The sequence below is a fragment of the Opisthocomus hoazin genome, chromosome 5 (assembly GCF_030867145.1).
Source record: "Opisthocomus hoazin isolate bOpiHoa1 chromosome 5, bOpiHoa1.hap1, whole genome shotgun sequence".
Taxonomy (NCBI): domain Eukaryota; kingdom Metazoa; phylum Chordata; class Aves; order Opisthocomiformes; family Opisthocomidae; genus Opisthocomus; species Opisthocomus hoazin.
The window spans coordinates 88,191,399-88,217,970 of NC_134418.1; the positions used below are offsets into that span (position 1 = coordinate 88,191,399).

At 42.3% G+C, this 26,572-nt stretch overlaps 1 protein-coding gene across 1 annotated transcript in view; it reads left to right on the plus strand.

Moving 5' to 3' along the window:
* CFAP299 (cilia and flagella associated protein 299) overlaps nt 1-26,572 on the plus strand; it is a 217,710-nt gene that overhangs the window by 174,132 nt on the left and 17,006 nt on the right. The window contains 1 exon segment of the mRNA XM_075422118.1: nt 13,401-13,543. Coding sequence (XP_075278233.1) covers nt 13,401-13,543 — 143 coding nt within the window.

Below are 26,572 nucleotides of genomic sequence, written 5' to 3' on the forward strand. Positions count from 1 at the left end.
AACACATGCGAGTCTGTGGATAGACTTGATTCAGTCAACCAAAATTATAGGTTAGCTGTAGTTTTCCCCTTTGTATTGATGGCAGAGTTTTAATGTGGTCACAGTACGTAGTCACATGATTTACAATCAAATGGATTAACCGCTGACTTATGCTTCATGTAAGCCTTATAAATCCACGTGCATACCTTCCAGATGCTAAGCAGAGAGCAGTGAGACATCTTTAAGATGTATTAGTGAGGCTATTTTCCAATAGAAAATATACACGTGGGACTAAATCCTAGCGACATGATATTTAAGGAGAAATTACAGCAAAGATATGCTTGACAAGGCCCTATAGCTATATTTATAGGCAGTTCTGTCAAATTTAGGATAAACTTGTCTTTTGGGTTTTTTTGGGTTTTTTTTCCCCTTCTAACTGCATTTGCTGCAGGATTTTTCTGGTTAATTGTGGGCTGCCAGAGCTTTGCATGAAGACATCTGCACTGTGGTACCACCCTGTAATTATATGGGAAAAGATCTCCGTCTTGTGATTTTGCTGGTCGATGTACTTGCAGGACATTCTTCTGAGCATGGCAGGAGGGACGTGGCATTTGCACCAGCCTGGGCTGGAGCAGGAGTTCGGTTAAGCAAATCCACAAACTAAGAAGTAGGGGGAGGCTTGCTGCAGGGAAGGACTGCTCAAATGAGAGCTTTCACTGGCCCTTGAAGCCCCTGTAGGTGAGGGGCAAAGTAGGTGCCATTTGTAACAGCAACGGTTGATTTAAAAAATGTCTCGGTGGCAAAAAATGTTAAGAGGCTGGCTAGCATAACAGAATCACAGAATGGTAGGGGCTGGAAGGGACCTCTGTGAGTCATCTAGTCCAACCCTCCTGCCGAAGCAGGGTCACCTAGAGCAGGCTGCATAGGACCTTGTCCAGGCGACAGCCTACAGATTTCATCTCATTTTTACTTTGGTGTGAATAAATTAAGGAAAGAGCTCATTTTGCTCCTTTTGGAGAAGAAAGTGGCTGTAGATATTAGCACTAGTTGGCCCCTGGACACCTGCCAAACACAGCTAGTTTTCCAGCTGCCCAGAAGGTCAAGGAGTGGTAAGGGGAGGTTTCAGAAAAGCAAATACTTTCTTGTGTCAGCAGGATTGCTTCCTTGAAGTTGTTAGCATGGAAGTAAAGATGACCCCACAGCACAGGGGGTGATATGCTCATTTCAGTCCTTGCTGTTCAAGGGGAAGGCTGTTAAATTCTATGCAACTTGTTCCTTTTTTTTTTTTAAGGTGTTTGTTGATTCCGATGTAACTAGGTAGTCTGGTACAAAATAAGGATGTTCTGGTGTCATAGTGAACTGTGTATTTCCTTAGGGGAGGACTTGCGTAGGTAACAGAGTCTCTTCACCTACATCACTCAGGGAGGGAGAAGTGTTGTTTCTGAAGAGCAGAAGAGTCCAGTGTAGCCCTGGCCCTGTGGTTTGCATTGATGAGTGGAGCTGTAGGTTGTCAAAATGCGATGTTTGCCAAGGCAGTCGGACATCCCAGGGTGAGTACAGGTTATGTCTGTTGAGAACAAAATAACGCTGAGTTTTGTAGATTTGCTGGCCAAGATGGATCCTGCGTCCTGTGAGACAGAGCCCTGATCAAGGGGAGGATGCTCGGGTCGCTCTGCTGGGTTGTGCGTGCCTGCGCCGGGGTGCCTCTGCTCATCCACAGCGCAAGCAAGGAGGTCTGTTTTCCTCATTTAATTTCCCAGGCTGTTTTTGACAGCCTGTCTATGTGACCTCCTCTCAGCTGCAGTCCCCAGGCCTGTGACCAGCACGCTGTGCTCTGTTCGCTCAGCCAGCACCGTCCCCCGGCCATGCCTTAAACAGCAGCTTTGGACACATCTGGTTTGCTGAAGTTGAGCTATTTGTCTAATCCCAAAGCCACATGTGAGTCCCGTTTTATAATCCCCCCAAGAAAAAATGTAACTGCAAGAGGTTCTGCAACCATTATCAGCACTGAAGGGGTAACGTGGATTGTGTTTTACTCTTAGGTCAGTGGAAAATAGGAAAAGACTGGGAATTTGGAAAGTTATTTGGTTTTAATTTTCTGTAATTGTAAGAGGTCTTTTCTCTTTTTCTGTCAAAAGAAAACTAAAACAACAAAACGAAAACAAACTCCTCAAATTCAGAGACATGCAAATGAATCCTTTACTATTTTTACAGTCATTTTTCTCCACTGGAAAACAAATTATGTAAACAGACTTCTAAAAAGAAAACCCCTCAGAACTGGGCAGAGGAAGCGTTCCTCCAGTACAACTTGAAATAAAAAAAGCAGCACACCTGCCTCCAGCTGGTTTCCCTGCGACGCATATCTTGCACAGCCCCAGCTATGTGAAGTTGCTTCCAAGTCAAACAAGTAACAATTTTTAAGTAGCACCTAAAGAGGAACGATGCCAGGCATTGCCAGCAAAACCTCAGCCCCTAAAGGTTCCCGCTGCACAGGCTTTATTTTCCTTTCCCTGACCATTTGCACAGAGTTGTTAGTGATGGCCTGGCCTGCCTCCCTGTACACAGCAAACCAGTAATAAATAACAGGCAGCTGACACCCCGAGACACCTGCAGCACACCCAACACTGGGGGATTGTTCGTCCCGCAGGGCCCGGAGGCTGCTCCCGGCTGCCTGTCGGCCCAGGCATGCGCGGCGAGAGGGAACGTCAAGTGGGACAGATCTGGGTCCCCCAAAGGTTGCTTGGCCAATTAATAGAAAATGTATGATATTTTTTTTTTTCTTTCCGTCAGAGGAAGAATGAGGATGACCACGATGTGAATACAGGGAGCCCTCTGTGCAGTGCTGCTGCTGTCTCAGGGGCAGGCTCATCTGTGGAAATCCGGTTGGTACAATATTTGGGTAGGCTTTGAGCAGTCCCGTTCACCGCCTTTAAGACATACCCTTATTGTTCTAGTTTCTCATGCCTCACCACTTATTTATTCATAAATTAGGTGTTTTCCAGGGAAAATACTTTGATGCCCTTCTGATGGAGCAGGTACAGGACAGTGAGCTGAAAAAAACAAACCCCAAACCCACCCCAAAATCCTTAAGCAATGTTTATGGACTTTCGAAAGTTGAGATTCTTGGGAAAAAAGGCTGCATTTCTTTTCATTTACTTTCCAGGCTGAAATCTTTTGCTAGTTTATCTACTGGTTTACCTGTCTAATAATTACACAGCTTTTGTATATTTTAGCAGGGTAAACAGAAATGTATGTTTTTAGTGAAACAGATAGGAAAGTGATTGGAATTTCTGCGTTTCTTCTGCTTGTTTTATTTCCTACGATGCTATGGGTGAGAGGCAAACGTGTGATTACTTTTGCACACTCAGAACTGACCGTATGTTCAGCTACTTGCAGTGACTTCTGCTGTCTGACCCACAACACATCCTTTAGCTCACAGGGAAGAGTTAATCAAAAAAACCCACTAGCCTAGTTTCAAAAACCCCCGGTTTAGGAAATGCTTGAGCTGCAGGTTGATGGGGTTCAGGATACTGTGCTGGGCAAGCAGCCTTAACACACCTGCCCTGTTGTTCTGTATTTTCCCAGACATTTATTGTTGGTCCTTTCAGGGACAGGAACAGATTTTGGTGGACTTTCATCTGCCAGTTTTCTGTTTGTGTGACCCAAGGACAGAGCTTTCCCAGGATTACACTAATGCCTTTACCATCAGCCAGCAAATCCCCTGTAACAAGTGGTATTTTGCCTTCATGTGTCCTTGTCATGGATGGACCATAGACCTGGAGCTTGTAAAGACTTGGTAGGATGCACTTACTGTTAGGGTACAGTTCCCTGAGTTTTTATATCAACAGGGTACAGAACAAGATCATATCTCTGGTGTAAGTCAACGTGTCATGTGGCCACAGTAGTCTCAATCCAGAAAGGATGCCTTTCCTGGCTCATTCAGCCAGACTTGGCTATTTCTATTCACTTACAGGCTGCAGATATTGGCCTCTGTCAAAAGCAGGTAGCACAGGGGCCTTTGCCAAACCTGGTGCTTGTGTGTAATGGAGTTATCTCAGCCTCTCTAGCTCTTGTTGTGGCTTTTGAGGGGCTCCTGCACAGCCTTGTGCCCTGGTAACACCACCTCTCCCTGCCCCTCGGCCCCTTGCAGCACAGTGGGTTCTGGAGCAGCCCAGGCTAGTGAGTTCCACTGTCACGGTGTGCTCAGGAGGGTGTGTCTGGGCTTCTTCCAGGCACAGGGATAAGGATGCTTTTTCCTCACACGTCTTCAAAAAAACTTGCAAGATATGAGTCAGTCAGCTTTCCTCCCAGTGATTCTTGAGTTGAGATTATTTCGTTCTGTTGGAGATGCTTGAGGTTGCATATCAAAGTTACTATTATGATAGAGCGTCAGCCATAATGGTGACTTGGAATGTGTGTGTGTGTGTGTGTGTGTGTATGCTTGTTGACATGCAAGAACCACCGACTTGATACTGATAGTAAAATATGTGGCTATGAAACACACTCTGAGCTGGTGTATTTGAAGTGAAATGAGAGGAGAAGCTAGTGGTGCTTTTTTCCTTCAAGTTTGTTTCAGTGCTACACTAATGTTGGCACTGAAATGGCAGAAAAAAAAAAAAAGGGTATTCAGCTGAGGAAAACGAGAACTGGTGAAAGTTTAATACAAGCAGAGCTCAAACAGAGCTCAGCAATGGGGCAAATACTGAGAAAATGGTGAAACCATCCATGAATTTCAGTAGATTTCACTAGGGACTTACCTACAAGGCAGTTTGTTTTACCAAAATAAGTTTCAAGGATGCTATTGTAAAATAATGAAATGTCCTGGAAGGTTTTGATTGACAAAGGATACTTTTTGTGAAGTTTTCCTTGTTCTTTAGTCTGTTTTTCCAGACTTTTTCCTGTGCAAGGCCATCCATGGCTGTAGCACTGGGGTAGGTACTCAGCCTATGCTTTTTCTTGGGTCTCCCCACAACAGGGAGCTGCGGTGGCCCCACATCCCCTAAATCCTTCATCCTTCCTCTTGGCTGGACGCACAAAAAAATTGTACACTGGGCCTTGTAAGAGGAATTTGGAAGAAGCGTACAGGAACTCTGTTTCTGCAGCAGGCACAAAGTGTCGTCATGAGCGGCTAGAAAACCAATGTTTTTCATTTCACCTGCCGTGGGGTGACGGTAGGGATGATGTGGTGATATGCGATGCCCTACTGTGGGGCGCAGCAAGGTTTGGAGGAGTCGCGCGCTCAGCCAGCACCTTTGGGGAGAATGGGGCTCAGAAAGGTTTTGTGTAGGTTCGAGAGAGCGTGAACAGGCTGAGATGGCAGCTCTTCTGGGTGTTCTTGGGTGTTCTTCCCTCGGCTTTCGGTCTTCATGTACTAAGTTGGGTTTTGGTTTTGCCTTTGTATTTCTGAATTTACTGAAAGGCTTGTACTGTTCAGTAGCTTTAAAGAAATGCTTGCTTCCCAAAAAGGTTTCATGAAGCATCTGCAGTTCTCTTTTTTGATAGGTCTTAAATAAAAGCAAGCCTTCTCTCCCCAGTTCTACACTTAAATTCAGCTGGGGTGAGGGGTCCTGCACTGGCTGGCTTTTCTTTTTGGTGTTCTTTTGGTTTTTTTGCTTTTCTTTCTTGTTGTTTTCTTCTCTACCCCCCCTCCCCCCCTTTCCTTACATACAGACAACTGCCTTTATACTTCTACTTTTTTCCTCCTGAAGTCTCTTCGTTTTGCTCAGAGCATTACTTGCAGTAACTATCCCATATTGACCCACAGAATGAACGCTCCTCTGTCAGGAGAACATGCCTTGTTCAATGTTAGCTGAACCCAAAAGCTGTGGCTACCTTCTCACTGCTAGCGCTGACTTCTTATGTCTGTCTGAGCGAATTTTATGTTCTGTGTGCTTTCTGGTTTTAATAAGCTCCTTTATTTTAATGCTAACAGAATTAATATTAACTCACACTCTCAGCTGGCTGTTCTCAGCCAGAATATTGTTTTCAAACTGAGGCAACACCCTGTTTACATAGATAAGCAAATTCACAGTCCACAGAGCTTCTTCCAGTCAGAGCAGCTGCCAAATACTGAACAGTAAGGGACTGGGAAGCACACGTTAAACATGCATAGCAAACATTTCTTTTTCAGAAGAGTAACCAGATTTTTTTTTTCTTTTTTTTCCTGTAGAGTTGAAAGCTAGAACATCTGTTTCTTGGCCAGCCATTCTTTCCCACAAACGCTGCTGCCCAGGTTCAAAAAAGCTTGGTTATGTTGTGTGTGTATGCGTCTCCGTGCCTGTGTTTCTGAAGGATGCCCAGCCCCGCACCTGGGGTGCACAGGGAGCTGCCAGACACGGCACAGTCTGCTATGTGCCTGCCACCAGCGCCGCGGGCCCCAGGGCCATCACCGCGTCCTCTGCCCGAGGTGCAGTGCTGAGGCATCGGCCACAGGCCGGGGGTCAGTGGGACAGGGCAGCTTTCTGCACTCGGAATCGGTCAGGGGCTGCTCTCGTGGCATCACTGGAGAGGCGTCTGGCTGGACGGGTGAAAGCAGTGGGGACTTGCCTTCGGCTTCTCAAACAGTTTGGCCCCAGGACAGAGAAACGCATTTTCCATATCTCAGCTGCTTATTTAAATTGTTGTAATAAGTCAGCTACTTTTCTTACCTCCTCAAACTGCAAAGGTGTTGGGGGTCTGGGGGGGAAATAACGTACAGGCTGCGTGCAGCAGAGCAAGGGTTGAGTCCGGACTTGCGTACCCGACTGGTGAGAACAGCCCTGCTCCCGGGATCTTTCTGAGGTGCTTCCGCTTTGAAAACGCCCCCTGCATGCTCCATCTGATGCCCTTTGCCTGGCACATAAATGCACAGAATATGAATGAAAGCATGAAGTCCTTCAGCACAGCAGTCTTCTGCTTACCTCAGTGAATGGTATACTGTATCTTACAGCTGAGGTGTTGGGCCTTGAGTAATAATTTTAGTAGCTGTGTGGTCTGCTCTCAGTGTTATTCCTGCAACACCAGCATGAACTAGGTCTCTGTGAACCACAGAAGAGTTTTACCATTTGGTACAAAGTACAGCACACGCATTGCTTTATAATATGGCACAGTTTTTATCTCTCTGTTTCTACTAACTAAATAAAAAATCCAAGAGTACTTCTGAGTGTCCCAGGTTAGCATCAGGCAGTACTCTCTGGGGCTGGAATCCACTGTCTAGGTACTGAACAGGGAAAGCATATAGAGATGCTATCTAACTCATATGGTCAGAGCTTGAAGATACTTTAAGTGAGAGAAAACCCAAGACAGACATAAATTTTATATTTGTGTAAGCGCGTGTAAGGATCTCTTCTTTTTTCTTTCTTTACGTGTGGATTTGTTTTTTTTTTAATTTGCATTTACCTTCAGACCACATGCTGCTTAATTTGGACAGGTGAGAAGAAAGCAGACTAAAGGCTACTGTGCTTACTCTCAAAGTCCTTAATTTTTCTTCTTTTGTACAGTATATAGGTAGGTCAACGATGCATGTTTCCCAAAAGCCTGCTTGGCATTTTTGAGCACAGGAGAGGGAAACGGAAGTAATTTCAGACATTTTACAAATTTTAGAAATGTTTCAAAGTTAGCATAAGTAAGAAAATGGCATTTCTAGATGAAATCTGGGCATGTGCATAGAGCAAGTTTTAGGCTTGCTTTAGTGGTGGTTCAATCTCTGTACTAAAAGGACAACATGTTTTTACTGTGTACTGCTCCCTTCACCCAAAATCAAATTGTGCAGAAGATAAAATCCCAAGCTGTAAGCCTATGTTTTATGGTATTTTCACTCGCAGCTAGCCAGAAGAACAGGTCAGCAATTTATTCCTGCTTGCAACGCAGAAATGGTAATAGCATCTGGTTTAAAGACGCAGAGATGAAGTCCTTTCTGTGACTACTGTTATGCACTGGTATTTCTATTAGATGCAACGTGATCTGCAGGTGGTAAATAAGGCCAAACACTACGCAACAAAAATAAATTGCTGCTCATTAAAAATATATTTCAACTGGTAATGTATTTTACGCCTGTCCCTTTCAGCCTAGTTGTGCTTGTTCCTCTGGGTCTCCACCTGTGATATTGTCCACATGAAAAAGCTTCCTCAGTGAATTAGTAACTGAGTCCTGAACATTGTCTGTCTTTACTTTCCTGTTATCTACTTGCAGTTTGGCATGCTATTAAAGGACTCTTATTACAAGACTGTTTCACCAGACTGCAGGACTGGTCTCTTTATATTCCCATATATTCTCTCTCCTCAGCTACACTGCAACTGAACACATACGCATTACAAGAATTTCAAAGAAAGCTGAATCATGACTCGCTGTAGTTAATTTGCTATCTCGTAGGTCCCAGTCTAGCAAAGCCCCTGGTTAAAAACCAGCTGAAATTACTGTGTTGAACATGCCCACAAACTCTGCTGAGGAGGCGCTGAAAGAAAAGCATGTATTAAAATGTTTTCTTTCAGAGTAGGAAGGTTCTGCTCTAAGAATACAGGAAATGCAAGGGTTTTGGGAAAGCTAGAAGTTTTTGTAAGATAGTTGGCACTCATAGCTTTTAATCTCCCAAAAGAAGTACCTGTTGTTTTTGCCCCTGCTAGGGATATTAATTGATCTTACCAGCAGTATCAGCCCTTGTTGTACGCTTTGCTTGCATCGAAAAAAGGTCTGGGCTCTGCAGAGCTCATTTGCAGCATCATCTTATGCAAAAATGAAGACAGCCTTCTGGTATGTGGGAATTATCAGAAATTTGAGGTCTTTCGCTGAAGGCTTATCTGTATCAATAGCTCTTCTTTCACAAGCAGCATTACTCAGCAGCACACTGAGACCACAGGTTGGACTAACCCCATAGTAGGCAATGGAGGGCAGATACTCATACCAGTTCCTCCAAGACAAGAGTGGGGCGAGGAGGAGTGATGTGTTTGGCATGTCGCTTGGTTCCACCCTAGTGCTCTAGCCAGAGAGAAATGATCCTTCAGGAGTGGAATATTTCAAAGAGACAGATTTAGCTTAATGTGAGGAATGTACTTCTTTCTAGTAATGATAACAAAACAGGAAAAAATGCAAACAAATTCTCCTCCAACCTGGCAAGTCTGATCAGCGCTCACTGGTGTCAGTGGAATCAGGTCTTCTGTCTTTGATGAACCTTGAACCTGTCTCACAATGCACACAAATATACCCCAAACGATGGGCAAGTCGTGGCATTTAGGTGTCTGTGGTAAGGTCTTGTTGGGAATCAAAACCAGTTTTGAGAAACATGATTCAATGTATGAAGTAACATACAGGAGTGAATCATTGGCAGGTGGTGTTTGGTTTTTTTCTTAACAACTTAAAAATTCACAAATGGAACTAGACCCCGACACAGACAATATTTTCTTGGATGTTGTGTGGAAATTGTGCACAGAATTGTTTGTTTCCTTTAAAGATAAAGGTGGAAGGCCTTCATGGTTACACAGTCCTACCTTTTAAGCAGGTGATTTTAGTAGCTTTTGAAGCATAGCTTGAACATGCTTCAAAAAACAGGAAAACCCAATACCCAAATCAGTCCAGTTATGGCCCAGACTCTTACCCAGCCTAAAGCTAGCGACGTATAAGGAAGCTGGAAGCAGGAGGTAAATGTAATTTGTACCTCTTCTGAAATCCTTCTATACTCCCTCAGCTGTATATAATGGCATTAATATAGGCGAGAATCGAGTCTGCAGTGTTTGTAAATGATACCCAAAGGAAAGTTGTGTTTGTGTTTTTCCTGCCTGTGAACAGCTTTTCTGGCTTTCCTTCTTTTCTTTCGTGGATTTGGAGCATGACACAAAAATCACACACTATTGTTTCACTGCTTTGAATGAGCTGGATGAAGCAGCCCTCAGGTTGCTATTCAAATCAGAAGTGTGTACAGGAGGCTGGAGTGGATCTTTCTGGTGGATTGGGTGAGTGCCATGAACAAGGCCCACCAGGTACATACAGTATTTGGCAATATACGGATTTATAGCAAGCAGTGTGTACCATAATGTACAACTTGTAAAAGTTTTGTAGTTTGAACTCTCAATCAAACCCCTTAGTGCTTGAAGTTTCTACCTGTGCTGGAAGAACTCAGAAGCTGATCTTCTTTCCAGGTTTGTCCTCATCTAACTGGCCTACTTGCAATGTTTCTAACTGATAGCATAGGACCTAATTGTGGGCTGGGGGAAGTCAGTGCAAATTTTTAGTTGATTTTGGTGATTGCTGGGTGGGAGAAACACACTTATCAGAATGCTCTGGTAGGGCTGTGCATTACAAGGCAAACACTGATGGCAATAGGATTGTACAAATATTCCATGTAGTTAAGAAGATCAGTAAATGTCTGGATAAATTGGTTATTCGCAGTGGTTTGTTGGGTTTCTTTAATCTGGCTTGAAGTATGGCAGGGTGGTATTAGTCTGTTCCAAGGATCACATACATACACTCCTGAAGAAGGTGCCCCTGTATTTGGCATAGCCAAGTCAGCTCCTTGTAAATGTTCTGCTTTTGTCTCTAGGAAGCAGGAGATGTGGATGGTTTTGGAATAATCAGAGCATTGGCATCCCACAGTATTTGTCTACTGTAAGAACAGATCACTGGAGGTGGAAGCAAGAAAGATAAGCAGGGAAATTTAGGGTTCCACATGACAGTTTCCTGATCTTGAATTTTATCCACTGCCTCAGCCTCTCCCCCATGGAGAGATTTCTATTTAAGTAAATAAATAAATGTAAATATATGGAGAGATTTCTATTTATCCCCTATAAATATTGCATCTCCCTTCTCTAGCGTGTGACCAGAAAAGAGGGAACAGGATCTCTGTGTTGCTAGATGGTCATTGTAGGTCCCTTCCAAATGAACTATTATGTTCTGTTCTGTTCTAATTTGCTCCAAGTTGTTGTAATTATAAGTCAGTTTACCCCACTTGTAAGTAGGTTCTGGTTTTAGGCTCAAAAGCTATATGTACCTTTCAAACACCATCTTAAATTTAAACTTTTTCACCTTTCACCATATAATAAGTTCCTGAAAACGTGTGGATGGATGTCAAGTACAAACTCTGTGCTTAATGGGGTTTGTTGTGTTAGAGCCGAATCGGAAGAATAACGAAGAGACTTTTAGGAGGTTATCCTGTTTGTGGGTTTTACGGTATTTTTATTCTCTCTTTCAGTTACTTTTCAGTCAGGAGCTTTATCATTTTAGGAGGAAAGAGTGCAAATTTGTTCAAGTCTTCCCAGGGGCAAAAAGGTGTGACACAATTAAAAAGTTTAGAATAACTGAAGAAAATTCAAGCTGATTCATAGTTTAATGAATGGATGCTTATAGGTGGTTAGAAATGAATCACAGATGAGAAAAGAAGAGAAGCAATGTTGACAGATGAGAAGGATCAAAGGCCTTGAGTTTTGAGGAGGAGGCCTCAAAAGCGTACCTTTAACATAGAACATTTTTGTTTAGATATTCCGTTTGCGTTCTTAAGAGTCATAAAGCAGTTTTGATGGTAGTCTCTTTGCTTGCCCGTAGTTCTGTGTTGATTTATAGCTGATAATATATGAACATTATTTTAGGAGATTAATTTTATAAGCAGAAGAGCCTTGAAAGGTAGCCCTCCGTTTAACATTGTAAATAATACTGTAACATGTGCCAGCTTTTTAAAATTATTAGATCCTACTGCATAAGTCAAGGTTCATTTAAAACTAGTTTTTCTGAAGAATGATGAATCTTTTTCAGATGCATGATATACAACTAGTCTTGTATCTAAGCATGGGTGCAATGTACAGTTGCCTTGCTGTGTGTGAGGGACAGTCTTGTTTTTCTCATTGCCCCAGACCTGGCTCTCCAGACACAGAAATCAGTTGTTCAAAATGGGGGGTGCTGAGGATAGGGAGGAGACGTGTATTTTGAGATGGTCAGATGTATTGCAGGCAATTCATCTGGCTCTTCCTGTCAACAGTGTTGATGGTACAAAATTGCAAAATGAGCAGCACATATTTTGATGGAGTTAAATGTGAAATGGGAAAAAGAAACATGTCTTAAGTATAACAAAGGCTTGCCAGCTAAACCATTGCACTCTAGAAATATGCTGCTGTTAAAATAAAAAAAAATTGTTTTGAAAGAGTTCCATGTGGTATTGTTTCCATTTCCTCTGCATTCAAAAAAGAAATATCACTTGATTTCAGTTGAGTACAAACAAACACGTACAGCTAACAAATACTGTTATACCTCACCTACCCAATAACCTCTAAGCTCAGCGTTTCATTTTTCTTATGTGGATCCCAGAATGCAAGAACCCTTCTGTCTTGCAAGTCTGCACTCATCCTGCCAGGTCTTTTTGCTTGCCGTGTTGTGGTAGTGTGTCAAAAAGAATTGTCTGCTACCAACCTATTCTCTGTTCAGTTGGAAAATAAAGCAAATAAAAGATGAGGGACTAGAGAGTAAATGGGAAACAGGGTTTCCCAGCAACAAGTGCTATAGAAAGCCATCCCATCAGCACCTTTGTCTTTGACATGCATCTCAGCAGCAGCAGAGATGTTCTTCCAAATGTTACAGCCCTAAGGCAGAAAGTAATCTCTTGCAGCCAGAATTGCTGCTGAATGTGTTGCTGTGCTCGAAGTGCCTCAATACCCACTTCAACTCAGCTCTGACACATGGAGGTACAGCAGCTAAATGGGTAATACGTCCTCATACTTGTAGCTACCCTGCTTTATTTAGTCAGCTTTATTTCTAGGCACAGATTTTGTTTTGCTGTTTGTTTTTTTGTATTTAAATTATCAGATTTTTGCTCTGCAACTCATTAGCTGTTGGGAATGAAACAGTACGGGGGTTGTCTTGCAAGAGAGAGAGCTGGCAAAGTCTGCTCTGTTCTCTGGTCATAGCACAGAGTAGAGAGGTATATGGTAACCAGTTTCCAGTTGGTCATCTTTCTGAAAAGCTAAAAATCTACTGTAAATATGAAGTTGAATAAGTTTTGCTTTGGCTGTAGGGGTGCATCCCAAATGACATTCTCACCCTTCCTACTTTGGTCCAGTAATTAGTGCATGGATAGTATCATTGCAGAGTGGCCAGACAAAACCACCCTTGTTTAAAAATAGGTGTCCAACAGCACTAGACTGCTTTAGGGTTGTGCGCATGGGGCTGGCAGGTACAGCCTGGGACCTGTGGGAAAACCCTTCCGAAGTGGCAGTAGGAGACATGGGGAATATGTGAGGGCACGTTATGTGATGCTGCTTTTATATTTATTTTTACTGCAATGCTGCCAAGCATGTGTTAAGAATTTGCCATAATTTAAGTGTCTTAACTCCTAACAGAAGCTTGGACCAGGTGAAGTTGAAAATGTTTATATACTCTCTAAATATGTTTTTATACAGAGATCTGTGTGCATATGTATGTTTCTATTCTTCATTTGTACGAATGAAATTTGCCTTTGTGTTTTCCAGTCCATAATCTTCATTTGTGACCAAAGTTCTCATCGCTAGGAGGTGTCTGCATACATTGACTGTGCACAGAGACTGACAACAGATGATTTTGAAGTCTGCTTCAGTGGGAAGAAAAGACTTTTCCCTCGGAACACTGATCTGAGGTATTTATCTTGACTTTATTTATTTGTTTGCATTTAAGCAATATCTAGAGAAAGATTTAAGTGTTTTTGAGTAGCAAGATAGCTTATGAAGGTGTTTTTCGCTGAAAGGCATCACCATGGATCAGAATTAGTTGTGGAGAACAGCTTTAAGAAGGTTCCCTGTCAGGTTTATTTAGTCCTGAGCATAAAACTTAACCAGGACATTACAACCATCACCTGTCTCTGCATCTCTCATTACCCTGAGGAGTCTGTAAATAGTGGCATGCTTTCATCAGTAAGAACACATTTCTGGAGATGCCACAGGACACATAGCTGCAGTCAGAACATCTCTAGCTTTGCCCGCTCTCCACGGAGTCCAGGGGAGGATGCTTTTCTTTGAAAGTGGGCTGCCTGCAGAGGTCTTCTGGTGGCAAATAAGAATGAGAAATATAATCAGTGAGCTTTTTCACTGAAGAATATGTTTTCCTTAAAATATATCCTGTGCCTGAGTGTCTGGAGAGACATGTATGAGAGATGTTTGTGCACTTCTGTTGGTGAAGGCCAAATTGAAGAGGCTCGGTGCAGCAAAGACTGCAGTCTGACTGAGGTCTGGGACCGTGCTTATCACTGAAGCAGGGTGTGATATGGCAGGAAAAGATGGTAAAAATTTCAGTGGGCTGGTGATGTGAATCATTATGGGAGTCTGCTCTTCCCACGTGTTAGAAGGTAAGAACTTTCAATGGCTAGCTGCAATGTCATGCGTAGTTACTGTCTCCTGGCAAAAAGGTGTGTCCAGTACAAAGGAGTTAATGCATTTTCTGAGAGTGGCTTTCTGTAATGCAAATCACTGCAAACACTATTCAGTCAAATTCTGATAAGTGTTATAGAGAGAGGGTTGGAGGGGACAAGTGGGCTGGTGAAGGTTTTGTGTTATCGTTCATGGGACAGCAGATGTCAGTAATGAGGCAGAGATACTGAAATCGCTAGGCTTTACCTGAGATGGGAGGTAAAGATCCTGGTTTTATACTTCTAAGTCACAGGGATGAGCAGACAGTTGCTGTTTGTGACAGATTTACGAACAGGATTGAACATAACATTTTGTCTGCTTTGCATGTTATGTCCTTTCTACATATTAGGATTTTATTAGTGACTCATAAATAAGCCTTTGAAATCATTGTTGTCATATGCAATAAGAAATGTCACTGTTGTATCCAGTACATGTGCTTAGTCCTGGCTATTCTGAGTTGAAAAAGTCTCAATTAGTGTATGCTTCAACCTCTTTTTTCTTTTCTTTGTGTCAAAACTAGGGTACACTGCAAACTTCATGGACAGCTCAGTATGCTTGTTCATTCTAGTGGTAGAATGTAGCTTTAGGTGATATTTCCTTTTACCTCTTTGTTAAAAGAAGGGGGGAGGGTAGATCATTTCTTATGTATGCAGTTTTATAACTGGAACGTAACCCATTCAAAACTGCATTTGAACTTTCCAGCTGAACTTAAAGGGAAGTTCAGATAAAGCATATGCAGTGCCAGGAAGGCTAGTTTGTTTTATTTATATATATATATGTATGAATGTATGCGCTGTAGTTAATGAGGTTCATATACAGATATGTAATTATATATAACTATACCTATATATACTGAAGTCTTGCTACATTGTACACTGGCTAAAGAAAAAACCTCCACTTTCTGGTTAAATGATGTGGTTCTTGATGCATCACATGTACAAACTGGCTTTTTCTGAAAGCCCTATCATGTCACAGAAAATCTCTAACCACGTTTATGTGTTCTGTGGTCCACTGGAGTTGTCGAGTGCCCCATTTTGCATCAGTTAGGTGTCTTCAGAGCAGCGCGTTTTGTTACCACCATATCTCTCATGGTTAACGTGGAGAGTGTTACTGGGCAGATAGAAGACAGGTATGAAGAAGCCCAGGAGGAAAGACTTGGCTAATACTGTACTGATTTAAAGATTCTTCTTGGCAGAGAAATTGCCATGTCTTCTGAAAACCTGTTTGAGTAGATAAAATCCTGTTTCTTAGTTGGAGTCTTAAATTTGAACTTCACCTGGTCGGTCGTATATTTGTAGTTGCATGTCAGGTTCAATACAGCTTTAGGATTAGACAAGCTGTAATTACGTAGGCTGTCATCAAAACTGTCTTGAGCCATTCTTCAGTAATCTAAAAATAATCTTCTCACAGGTAATTGTTCATTTGATGGTCACCTCTCATCTTGGCAGTGTTGTTCCTCTGCCTCTTTATTTTCTACCCAGCTTCTTCAAAATGTGTCAAGAATGCTGTTTGTGAATGGGGATAATTTGACTGTAGGTATAATTTTGTGCCTTCAGGTTTGAATTTCTTGTCGAGCTCCAAATCTAAGTCTTTTCATCATATTTTTCTTGCCGGGGTACTTATGCATTTAGGCAGGTATAAAAATGTCTGACTGTAGATCTCATATGTACTTCTCAAGCTGAAAGACTGAATGATTTTTCTAGCAAAAGTGGTTGTTCCTAAAGGTCGTCATATCAGTTCAAGTTGTTCCAAAATTCTGCCTTCTGAAAGAACAAGTCAGTTTGGGAAAATGCCTCACTCAGAGCTTTGCAAAGCCCTTACTCTTGGTCATATTTACTCTTAGTCCCTTAGGAGACTGTAAATCTTGGATTTTGCGGGAGAGGTTAGTATCTTGTGCAGAGCTATCAAATTATCTTTTAAATATGGAAATCCATACTTTGCTGCAACACATTTTTTCCTTAGCCGTCTGAGGCTGCCAGAATATATTAAACTTGGTCTTAAGTACCGTCTGAATCAGTTTCTTGTTCATGATACAGAGTAAAAATACTGTACGATTAAGTTTATGTGATGTTCGTGCGTTAAATCTGGTGGGTAGTATCAGAGGTTCTTGTATTTGACCCTCTGAGTATTTTTGCCATTTTATTGCATTGTCCTGTCGAGGGAGTATTCTTTATATGATATAATCCTCATTTGGCTTCAGTTTGTTAAATGAAAGGAATGTGTTAGGCAGTAAGTTCTTAAGAGGTCTGGAATCTGGACTGTAATTGAACCCATTCACTCTCAGCTGATTTTGTAAACTGATGAGAAACAAGTGTAATACAGTTTGTTCAAAGAAAATGGAGAATGTTCACTCTATGGAATCATACCAAAAAGTTCTCTGAATGAAGAAGCACAGAGCAAAAGATGAAGTTTGGGCTCCGTTCTGTCTGATCAGCTGCACTTTGAGTGTCTCTCGTAGTGAATGAGGATGATGTAAACATCTTGCAGTAAAATTGTAATATTGCAATTTTGTGTGAACTCATGCCCTGTTTTTCCTGTGGCCATGTGCTGGATATGGTACTGTACACTGTAGTGTTTTATCCTCACACTTGGTTTGTGGTTGCAGTGTTTTCATTTCTTCTTGCTAGTGTGCACATTCTTTTCTAAAACAGAGCCAGGTAAGGAGCCATTTACTGTAGAACACGAGTCCTAGATTCTCCCCTGAGCTAATGGTCTGAAATCACTTACTTATCAGCAGTGAAACTCGTTTGGTTTTGGCCCTGGCACACATCAGTCTGAGCATGGGAGGTCCGGCATTCAGGGCTTTGTGGTGATGCACCTTGTCTGCAATAGAGGTGCATCATGACACACAGCATGTTGCTCTTTGTATTGGCAAGAATCACCCCATCAGCTTCTGCCCTTCTCCTCTTGTAGTTCAGCTGTGGTCTGTTTTGGCTGCAAGTGGGTGCAGCATTTGGCAGTCATTCATTAGCTGGGGTTGGAATTCCCTCCTGTTTTATTGTCAGGTATATTCTAAGATACGATCTGTTAATCTGTAAAGACCTGTAGGCCAAATCATGGCCAGCAGTACGTTCCCAAGTGTGGGGCATGAGGCAACTTCTCACTTCCCTGCTGTATGCCGTGCCCCACAGACTTGAGAGCAGTGGGCAGAAGAATGCTGCTCCTACCCTGCATAGCCAGGTGAGAGCTGAGGGGGAAGAAGTCACGTTTTCAGGCTTTGCAGCACAGGCACTCCCACCATGGCAGGCAGAAGATGTGCAGAGAACTTGTCCTCCCTCGAGGAGCTGGCGGCGGGAGCTGAACCGAACTTCTGCTGCGCCCCGAGAGCGGTGAGGCAGGGGCTGTGGTAATCCCAGAATCCAGCCCGAAGCCTTGGGGAATTGTTTCTCCCAGCCAGGGCATGCTCTGCAAATTAATTGATTACAGCAGCTAGAGGTAGGAGCAGGTCAGGTGCATCAGGCAGTGTGAGCCTGTGCCTGATGACACTCGTCACTGTGGATTTCCTTCCAGCTTTCAGAGAGCAGGATGCTGAACAGGTGTTTTGTGTTTCCTGTTTTGTTGATCAGCAGGGATGTTTTTGCAAATATGTCAGGAGGTTGTCCTTGTGTTGAAAGGCCCTCAGTGAGCCCTTTCTCCAGTTGCCCCGGTGGTGCATTTGCTTTAGTTGGCTCTGAAAGGGAAATTTGTTGGTATCTCACTCTTGGTGTACGTCTGCGGACCCCACTCATTGTCCATTTAGTGTGTCACTCTCCAGCTGCCCCAGCTGATGCAAGAGAAGTCAGCTTCTCAGTGGTGTTGAATGCGTGCAAGTCAGAAGCTTATTAGTGTCTCTAACGATGGGATGCTATGGATGTAGATGATGAGTTAAGTCCACACTTCATTTCAGGAGAAAGGTAAAAACATTCGGAGTTTCCAAAATGTGCAATCTCCAATCCTGGAGAGGATTAGACAGACTCCACCCCCTAATTTGCAGGGATTACTATACTGCTAGTAGTATTACAGTGTGAAAGAATTCAGGGTTGAGAAAAAAAAAATACCTCTCTTCAGTACTCCACTTTTGTAAGGACTTTACTGTGACTGATAGAGTAAATTTCATTGGATCTTGTAGAAAAGAGATACTGGTTTCAAACAGTTTGATGAGGGCAGTACTTTATTTTATAGTTCACAAAAAGTAGATATGGTTGTTTTCAGTTGTTTGTCATCATACTTAATGTTTACGAAATCGTCTGGGTCTTTGGTTACAACTCTGTGTGTTGACCAATATGCCAATAATACCAAGCCAGTTGCTGTTGAGACTTTGGGCGAATGGGTGGCAAAGGGTGCAAAACTAGGGAGCCCAGATGAGAATGAAGCCAGTGAAGGCTGGAGTCGCTCTAGGTGTGTCGGCTGGAGCCTTTCTCTAGCCATATGGGGGGGGGGAAATGATGTTCTTGCTGTTTATCTGTGACTCAAGTCCTTTCCTCGTAGAATGGTGTTCATCATATATGAGACTTAGTGTCCTAACTCACAAATAGTGTGGTCTGATTTTTGAAGATTGTAAGTAGCTATGCTATTGTTCCTTTCAGTAGTATTTATGGCTTAGTCAGTCACCCGTTAGGTTCCTACTTTTGCATGTTGCTGTCTCACATTTAGCATCCAGGATTTTTTGTCATAGTCTTCACATGTTTTGGAGATGCAGTGGTGGCATTGTGTCACAGGAGGAGTGGCAGCGCAGAAGTCCAGGGATAATGCTTAACTGCTGCTTAGGTATGGAAGGCAATGGAGAGCGAGTGGCAGATAGACACGTAGGTAAAAAGGAGAGTACATTCAGACTTGACGTTTGCATGTGTGAGAAGAAAATTCCATTGCTGCCAACCCAGTAAATGTTTAATTTGGAGATGTATGCTTCCACACCTGGCTTGTATTTAAATACAGAAAATACTACTTTTCACTTTCAATTTCTCTCTTTTTTCAATTTTTTTCAGTTCAGACTTCAATCTCATGAGAAAGATGAAGTCTCTTTAGAGGAAAAATTAGTTTTTTAAAGCTTTGAACAGACTAACTGTATACATTTGAAATAGGAAAATGGAAACTACAAATTGCTAACAGGAGAGAAAAAGTTGTAACATAGGGAAAAGCGTATCTTGCCCTCTTTGTCAGTGCAGTCATACTGCCACCAGAAAGAACAGAACAGTTGGAAAAACCTCTCAGAAAGTAGAAATTGGCCAAGCGCTTGTCTGGAATGTGATTTGGGTTGAAGCCTTGGTGTGCAATTTGGGAATCAGAAATGATTCATGGCTGTTTACATGTGAAGACAGTGTTATGATGCATAGACAGATGCATAAGGCAATCAGACCTAAACACAATTGCTCTTTCTAGTCTTGCTGATTCCCTGTAAATAAAGGGAACAATTTTGCAGTACTTCACTGTGCGTTCCCTTATTCCAAGGGAGCTCTGTAGGCCATCAGATCAAAACCTATATATCTTGTCTCACTACATAGCCATGTATCTTCCCACCAGCCTGAGTTCTCTTTTAATGTGGACCAGAAATGATACTGAATTAATCTTTGCAATGCTGACAATAGATATGTGCTGGTGCTGTCGGGCTGGTTTTTGTCAGGCTCTTCTAAAGCATCCCATTATTTGTGTAAGATCTGTCAGTCGACTTGCCGCAAATCCTGCCACATGTCACATGTGGAAAATGTGCCTAACCTTCTCAAGCTGCATTTTTAAAGGCCTCTTTAAGGTGCCCACCAGAATGGGCTTCCTGGCATCGCTACAGTGTGATTAATAATATTAGAAACAATAACAGCTAATGGGTGAGGTCCCAAACAAAGGACCTAATTAGGCATTCACTTAACTGCTTCCTCATTTAGAGAAACATTTAAAAGCATGTATTTACATGCTTTTCCAAGCAGGAAAACTGAATAAGGACCCTAGATTGGGGCTTTAATTGCTGAATGTGTTTGCACATAAAATCTTAAGAAGCAGGTAAGTTAAAATGCAATGCATCATGATTAGTTGCATTGTTTATTTAAAATTTATGTTGGAAAGAATGAGTGTATGGAGGGAGAGGAGTCAAGGCAGCACGGAGCCAAGTTCAGCAGGTTGCCCATCTGGGGCAGCAGGCCTGGCCAGCACAGAATAACGGGAACACATTGGCTCTGGCTCTGCAAGCGTAGCTCTAGTTTGCGTTTCGGTGGCTGCTCTGGGCATTGCTCATTAGTAGTGGATGTCAAAGGGAAGTTTATAGTGAAGCTGCAGTGTCCCATAGTTTTGCGAGTATTTTTCTGGAAACCTTGTGCTTTTGGTTTGTTGTCCAGACATACAAACATCAGCCAGAGCACTGTGTGGTGGTCCTGAGGCAGTGTGTGATTTCTGCCACACAAGGGTGTCTGAGAAACCACTTTTTCCTTCTAGTTAGACCAGGAAATAGCTGTGGCTGAAGTCAGTATGTCCACATTTTTTTAATGGATGGCTGTATGGAATAACTAGTACTTTCTTCAGTTGCCAGCTATATCCTAGTTAAAATGATGGCAAAATTCTCCTGCACAGCGCTGCTAAGTAGTGATAGTGCTTTGGTTGCCAGCTAGTGTAGGTAAAACTGCGCATTTCTGGCAGACAATGTTGAAGTTTAACTGGAGAATCACTGCGTCTTGCCATAAACAGAATTCCTCCCTAACACTTCGCAGGGTGAAGCCCCGGCCCCTGTGATAGATAGCCCGTAGCTCTGCCTGGCCTGGCCTAAGAGACCTAAGGTTGTTTCTTGATGAGTGACTTCCAGGGACCAGAATTAATACTGAGGGCGGGATCTGCTGAGGGATCTGTTTTAACTCCTTGAAAAAACTTTCTCTGAAACTTCCAAAGCTATTATTTGGAAAAGACATAGTATCTTTAAGGTGTTCGGGGGGGAGTTGGGGAGGTGTGTGGATGATGAAGAGAAGGAGAAAAGGAGCAGGGAGAGACAGAGAACAACCCCTGATGAGCTCAGGATAACTCAGCGGTCACTGGTTTTTGTGGCTGCATTTTTCAAGCTCTCCTGTCTGAGCTATGTTATTAATTAAAGATCAGATGAAGGATGGATATGCAACTGGATTTCCCACATCCTTGGTGAGGTCTGGGCAATCAGGGTCTTGAAATAAACATTGGGTTGAAAAATTCCTCAGGACCCCAAACTGCATCTGCTTATCTCCTGTGCTGGAACAGAGGTCTGCAAGTAATTTGATCATGTACAAAAAAGTATTTCCAGTTAGTCTTGTTCACTATCACTGTGTTTTCCCTTATTTTTGGATTATTGTGATGCCACGTATTTGTCTTTTCTCCTTCTTTCTTCATATGGAAATGTCTTATGCTTCTAATCATTTCATTGCTCATCCTTAGATCTCATTAGTGAGAAGTAAGTATTTACAAAAAAATGAAGAGCGTCTTATCAGATCTTCTTTTCTTGCCACAGTGGTCATGTCAAAGATACTTCATCAAAACCAAGTTAATGTAATTGCAGTCATTTTCAGTTTGCTTCTACAAGTATTCTTATAAAGGGACACACACTTCATAAGCAATGTACACTGACTATATTGTTTCTTCGTGCCACTGTATTGTGGTAGTTACAAGGTTTAAAACTGTATCTCGAGGGGTACTAGGAACATAAACAAACCAAACTCCTGGCCTCTAGCAGAGATCTGCATGGATAAATAACATATTTCTCTGTGTTTCACTTGATGATTTAAAAAAGGGGGGCAGAGGGGGAGAGAGACAATCTTTTTTTGTTTGTTTGCACTACAGAGTTCATATTTGTGTTTGTGAAAATCTTTGTATGATACACAGTAGTGATTTTATTTTCAAAATATCCTGAAGGCAGCCATGCTTATGGAGAGCAGAAGGAAGTCTGGTTTGTGAGTCAGTAAGCCTTCAGGAGAAAGCCTGAGGGTTGCCTTTCAGCCTCACTTCAAGACAGAGCAGCTTGCTTAATGCCAACGGGGGTTATGCCAAGCAGGAATAATGTCTCAGACGTAAAATACTGTGAATATTAAAAAGTGTGTCATGTCCTTTTTGACTTCCCCTCCCCCCCTAGTCATCCAACATACACCTTCCCTTCTCTTCCTCCATCAAATAAGTGTATGACTTTGTTTTCCTCATCTTTGGTTTTGTGTTAAGTCTTTTCCCAGATTTCTTGGTCTCTGAATTTCCTTAATTCCCCTGCCTTCTTTTCCCCTCTCTCTCACACATGCTTATGGAGAGCTCACCAACTTGGACGTTCCTCTGGGAAGCCTCGTAACAGTTCTTTGTGTCTGCGTTTTTCATGGAACCGAGAATCTCTCGGGATCAAAGCCACATCGTGTGCTCTCTGAAGCTGGGCTGTGATGTGACAGCAGCAGTGGCACAGCTCTCGCCCTGGGGTGTCGTTTTGGCAGCAGAGGAGCAGCCCTCCCTGGTTTCAGAGCTTGCAGCTCAGGTCATGGTGGCCACTCAGCGCAAATCTTGGAGCTTTCTATTTTCCCTTTTATCCCAGGCTTAATGGTTGAGTGGCAGGGAGTTCCCATGCTTTTCCAGGCGAGACCAGTGGGGCTTGTTCAGCGTAGTCTGAGTCTCGCAGCCCCAGTGAATTCTTCTGGTGCTTTTCCAGGGGCTGAAGTATGAGACCAATTTAAGGAAGTAATGTAATGCACTGCAGTAGTAAAGATACCATACATCTGCACGTGCTGACAACTTAACTGCAGGTACTCTATTGGTCCCACAGGTTATTTTTATTATGTCTCTGAAAATGACCACAAGCTAGGAAAGTGACTTATAGGGTATTTTTGGAGGGTATGTTTTTCCTCTGCTGTGAGTTTTAAATAGGCTATCCTCCCTCCTGCCGGCCCCCTTTCTTGATTAATGCCTGGAGACTATGGATTTACAATGACATTCCAGGCAGATCTAGTAACAAGGTTTGGATGTGAAAGCTGCGCGTGCCGAGGCAAGCTGGAGTCCTCGCTATGCCAGAAATCCATTGTTTCAGCATTCTGTCTGGGCAGTGCACCTGCACCTACGCACCAGAGCTGCCACCAAGGAAAGCTTCCTGCAGTCCTGCTTCTCATTACATCCCCAGATCAAAATGTTCTTTGTTAATGACATGGTATCTGGCTAGCTCCCTCTGCTGTGCTGGTATACCTGGAGCTTTGTGGGATACCGATACCGCACTCTCCAAGATGTTCAAAAGCTCAGACAAACATTTGGTAATATGGATTTATGGCCTTCTATGGACAGGCAGATCATACATGTTGTAACCATGCTGAAAATATTTTGTGAAGAACGGCAGGAGAAAGGGTGGGACAAGCATGGGCTAGCATTTAAGGTGGTGGGGAAGGAAAGGTAATCCTTCTGTTCTTCATGGTCTTTGGAGCTAACGGTACCATTTAAAACATGTACTAGAATTAGTGAGGTAAGGAAAGACGCTATTTTTTCTTTTTGCAACGGAACATTCAAATTATTTCTCACATTTTATAATCCCACATATATCATATAATGTTATAACATATAATCCCAGCCTTTTGAGCCCAGAACTGATACAGAAGTCAGAATTTTCACATTTGACACTTGTAATGAAAAACCCACAACTGATTAATCAAACCTCTGACGTGCGCTAAAATAAATGAGGAAATAGAAAATGTTTTGATAATGTAAGCCCTGTTATTTGTTTAAATAATGCTACACTGAGCACAGAATAGGGATAAAGAATGGGAGTGCTGATTCTGATCTAGAAATTCCTGTGTGGCTTCAGACCTGCAAGTCTGAGATGGAGTCTCCGTATGAGAGTGTGGTATGTGTCTCGCTGGCGTTGCATCAGATGCCCTGCACATGCGGATGGGGAAGGACAGCGAGGGCGTTCTGGTGGGGGCTGTTTGCCGGGGGAACCCTTTCCCTCATCTGCAGGGCAGAGGAACAGTAACAGCCCTTGGCTTCCACGCGTGCTGGCAGCAGGGGCATGGTGAAAGCTTGGAGCTGCTGCAGGCTGTGATTTGCCAGGGTGTCTGCGGTTTTGCCAGAGCATATTTGCATATGTTTAATAGATGGGCCTTGATAGGCTTCCTTCTTTAATTCTACAGTAATTTTCCACTGTATTCACGTTTCCACTTAAACACTGATACATGCCTGCAAATACCATTTGATGTATGTGTTTCTTGCAAAATTATAATTTTACATAAAATACTGAAGTATAACATGAATTATGTTGTTTTCTGTACTTGTGAAATTCTGTCTTGAAGAAGATGGGTGACAGATTTTAAAACAAATGTATAGAAGGCAGGAGTTGTGGTAGCGTATAGCTCTAGTTGGATGCATAGTAACTGTTAAGTTTTCTCAGATTTGGTTGAGAATATCCCTTTTTCTTACTGTTGGACATGGCAATACTCTGTTCTATATAGGACACGCATGCTGCTTCTAGTACTCTAAAACATTCAACTACGTTAAGCAGATATGGAAAAACAATGATTACATCAGTTACAATATTTGAGAATCCAGCTCAAAAGATTAGGGAGGAGAACAACTTACCCATGTATTTTAATTTGAAACTGCTAGAAAGTTATTAATCTGCTATAAGTCAGATTTTCATATTGTTAAACCATTGTGCTATTCCAGTGTTTTGGGAAGCAATCGGTCTTCATTTTTTCTTGTGTACGCCCCACATTTACTGTCTTCAAAGATAAATGTTTCTTGAAAACTTTTTTGGTGATTGTTTTGCTAAGTTCTGGTCTCTCTCTTTTTGTCCGTCACAGTTTGTAATGTTGCTGTCTGTGCTGCCTGGTAGGCATATGTTCCCCGTCATTGTCACATTTTTGCTTTTCCCCCTGTCACTTGATCCCTTTCTATGTTTGATGCCAACTGATGTGTTTTCTTGCAGTCTTAGAACTGTTGTTACCTACTCATTAGTTAGAATCAGATCTTACTGTAGATCTCAAGGAACTTTATAGATATGTTCTTTTGCAATGTGAAAGAGTTTGCTGTCTGTTTTTATGCTGTGAAATGCTACACATGTTTAAATGAGAGTAGTTCTTACATTGCTCCTAAATGAGAGATAACTTCCCAGGATTTTTTAATTATGATCCTGAAGATCCTTCTTTCAAAAAAACCCCATCAGCTTTGGCCTCAAAGGAGTTTTTGCATCCAGCTCTCTGGAACAGGGTTTTATTTAATGTATAATGTACAGATATGTAAAAGGCATGTGAGGCTGCTCTCACTGGAGCTTTGTCTTGGACCTGACTGAGATCAAGGCTGTTTAATTTTTTCTTTTCTTTCTCTTGGAATCACAGTCTTTTTCAGACCTCAAAGCATCTTGGTCTTGGAGGCTGCACAGGAGATGGGATCACATCTCTGAATTCTCCCATTCTCTGAATACCGCGAAATCCACTCTTTTCTTTAGAGTATTTCTTAAAATGCGTAAAAGCCATAAACATGGGGCATAAGTTCAAAACAACAGGTTTTTTTCTACTATCAAACTGATGGAGGGCACTGAACCAGTTTCCAGGAAGCCTTCGTCTACACTTCAGGCTTTATAGGACATTTACTTCTCCTTATTACTGTGCTAATGTTTTCCCTAATAATTATTCTGTATTTTTTTTCTTGCTGTGGTTTGGACAAGTTCAAACCATTGGCTTGATACTTCTCACTTAAAATGTTTTCACTTGGAACTAACACTAAAAATTATCTTTTGAACTGTGAAAATCATCTGTACGTTAGTGAAGAACTGGGATTATTATTTCTGTATTTTTTTCCATCTCTGGCTTTTGATCATTGCACTTGCATCTGAATCCTGTCAAGTCTGTTTTCCTTAAAGGACCAAAGTTTGACACTGAGTAGTGTCTCAGCCAGATGCCTCAGACCCAATTTACCATTGTCATAGCATTAATGAAATTCTTGCGTTTTATTTCCCATACCCACCAGTTAAATTGCTTTGGTTGCTTCCCTGAGCATTCGTTACCATCTATGCCAATGATTGCCAATTTATTTTTTGACAAACACTACTAAACTTTTCTGTTTCAAGTAGCTGTAAACATCCTAGTAGTGTGTGAAAGACTATAGGGATGGAACTTTTCATCGTATGTTGAAACCATGTCAGACCTTAATAAGGAGCGCAGCAGATCTCCCCCTTGATTCCAGCGGGACTAGATTTACAGCTTCAGCAGGAAGCACGCTAGTGGTATCAGACTCGGTAGGTTTTGAAGCAGATCACAAATTCCATTTGTTTGATATTATTTGTGATTATCTTCTCATGTTATGTCCTGGGGTGAATATCTCATGGAAAAGAT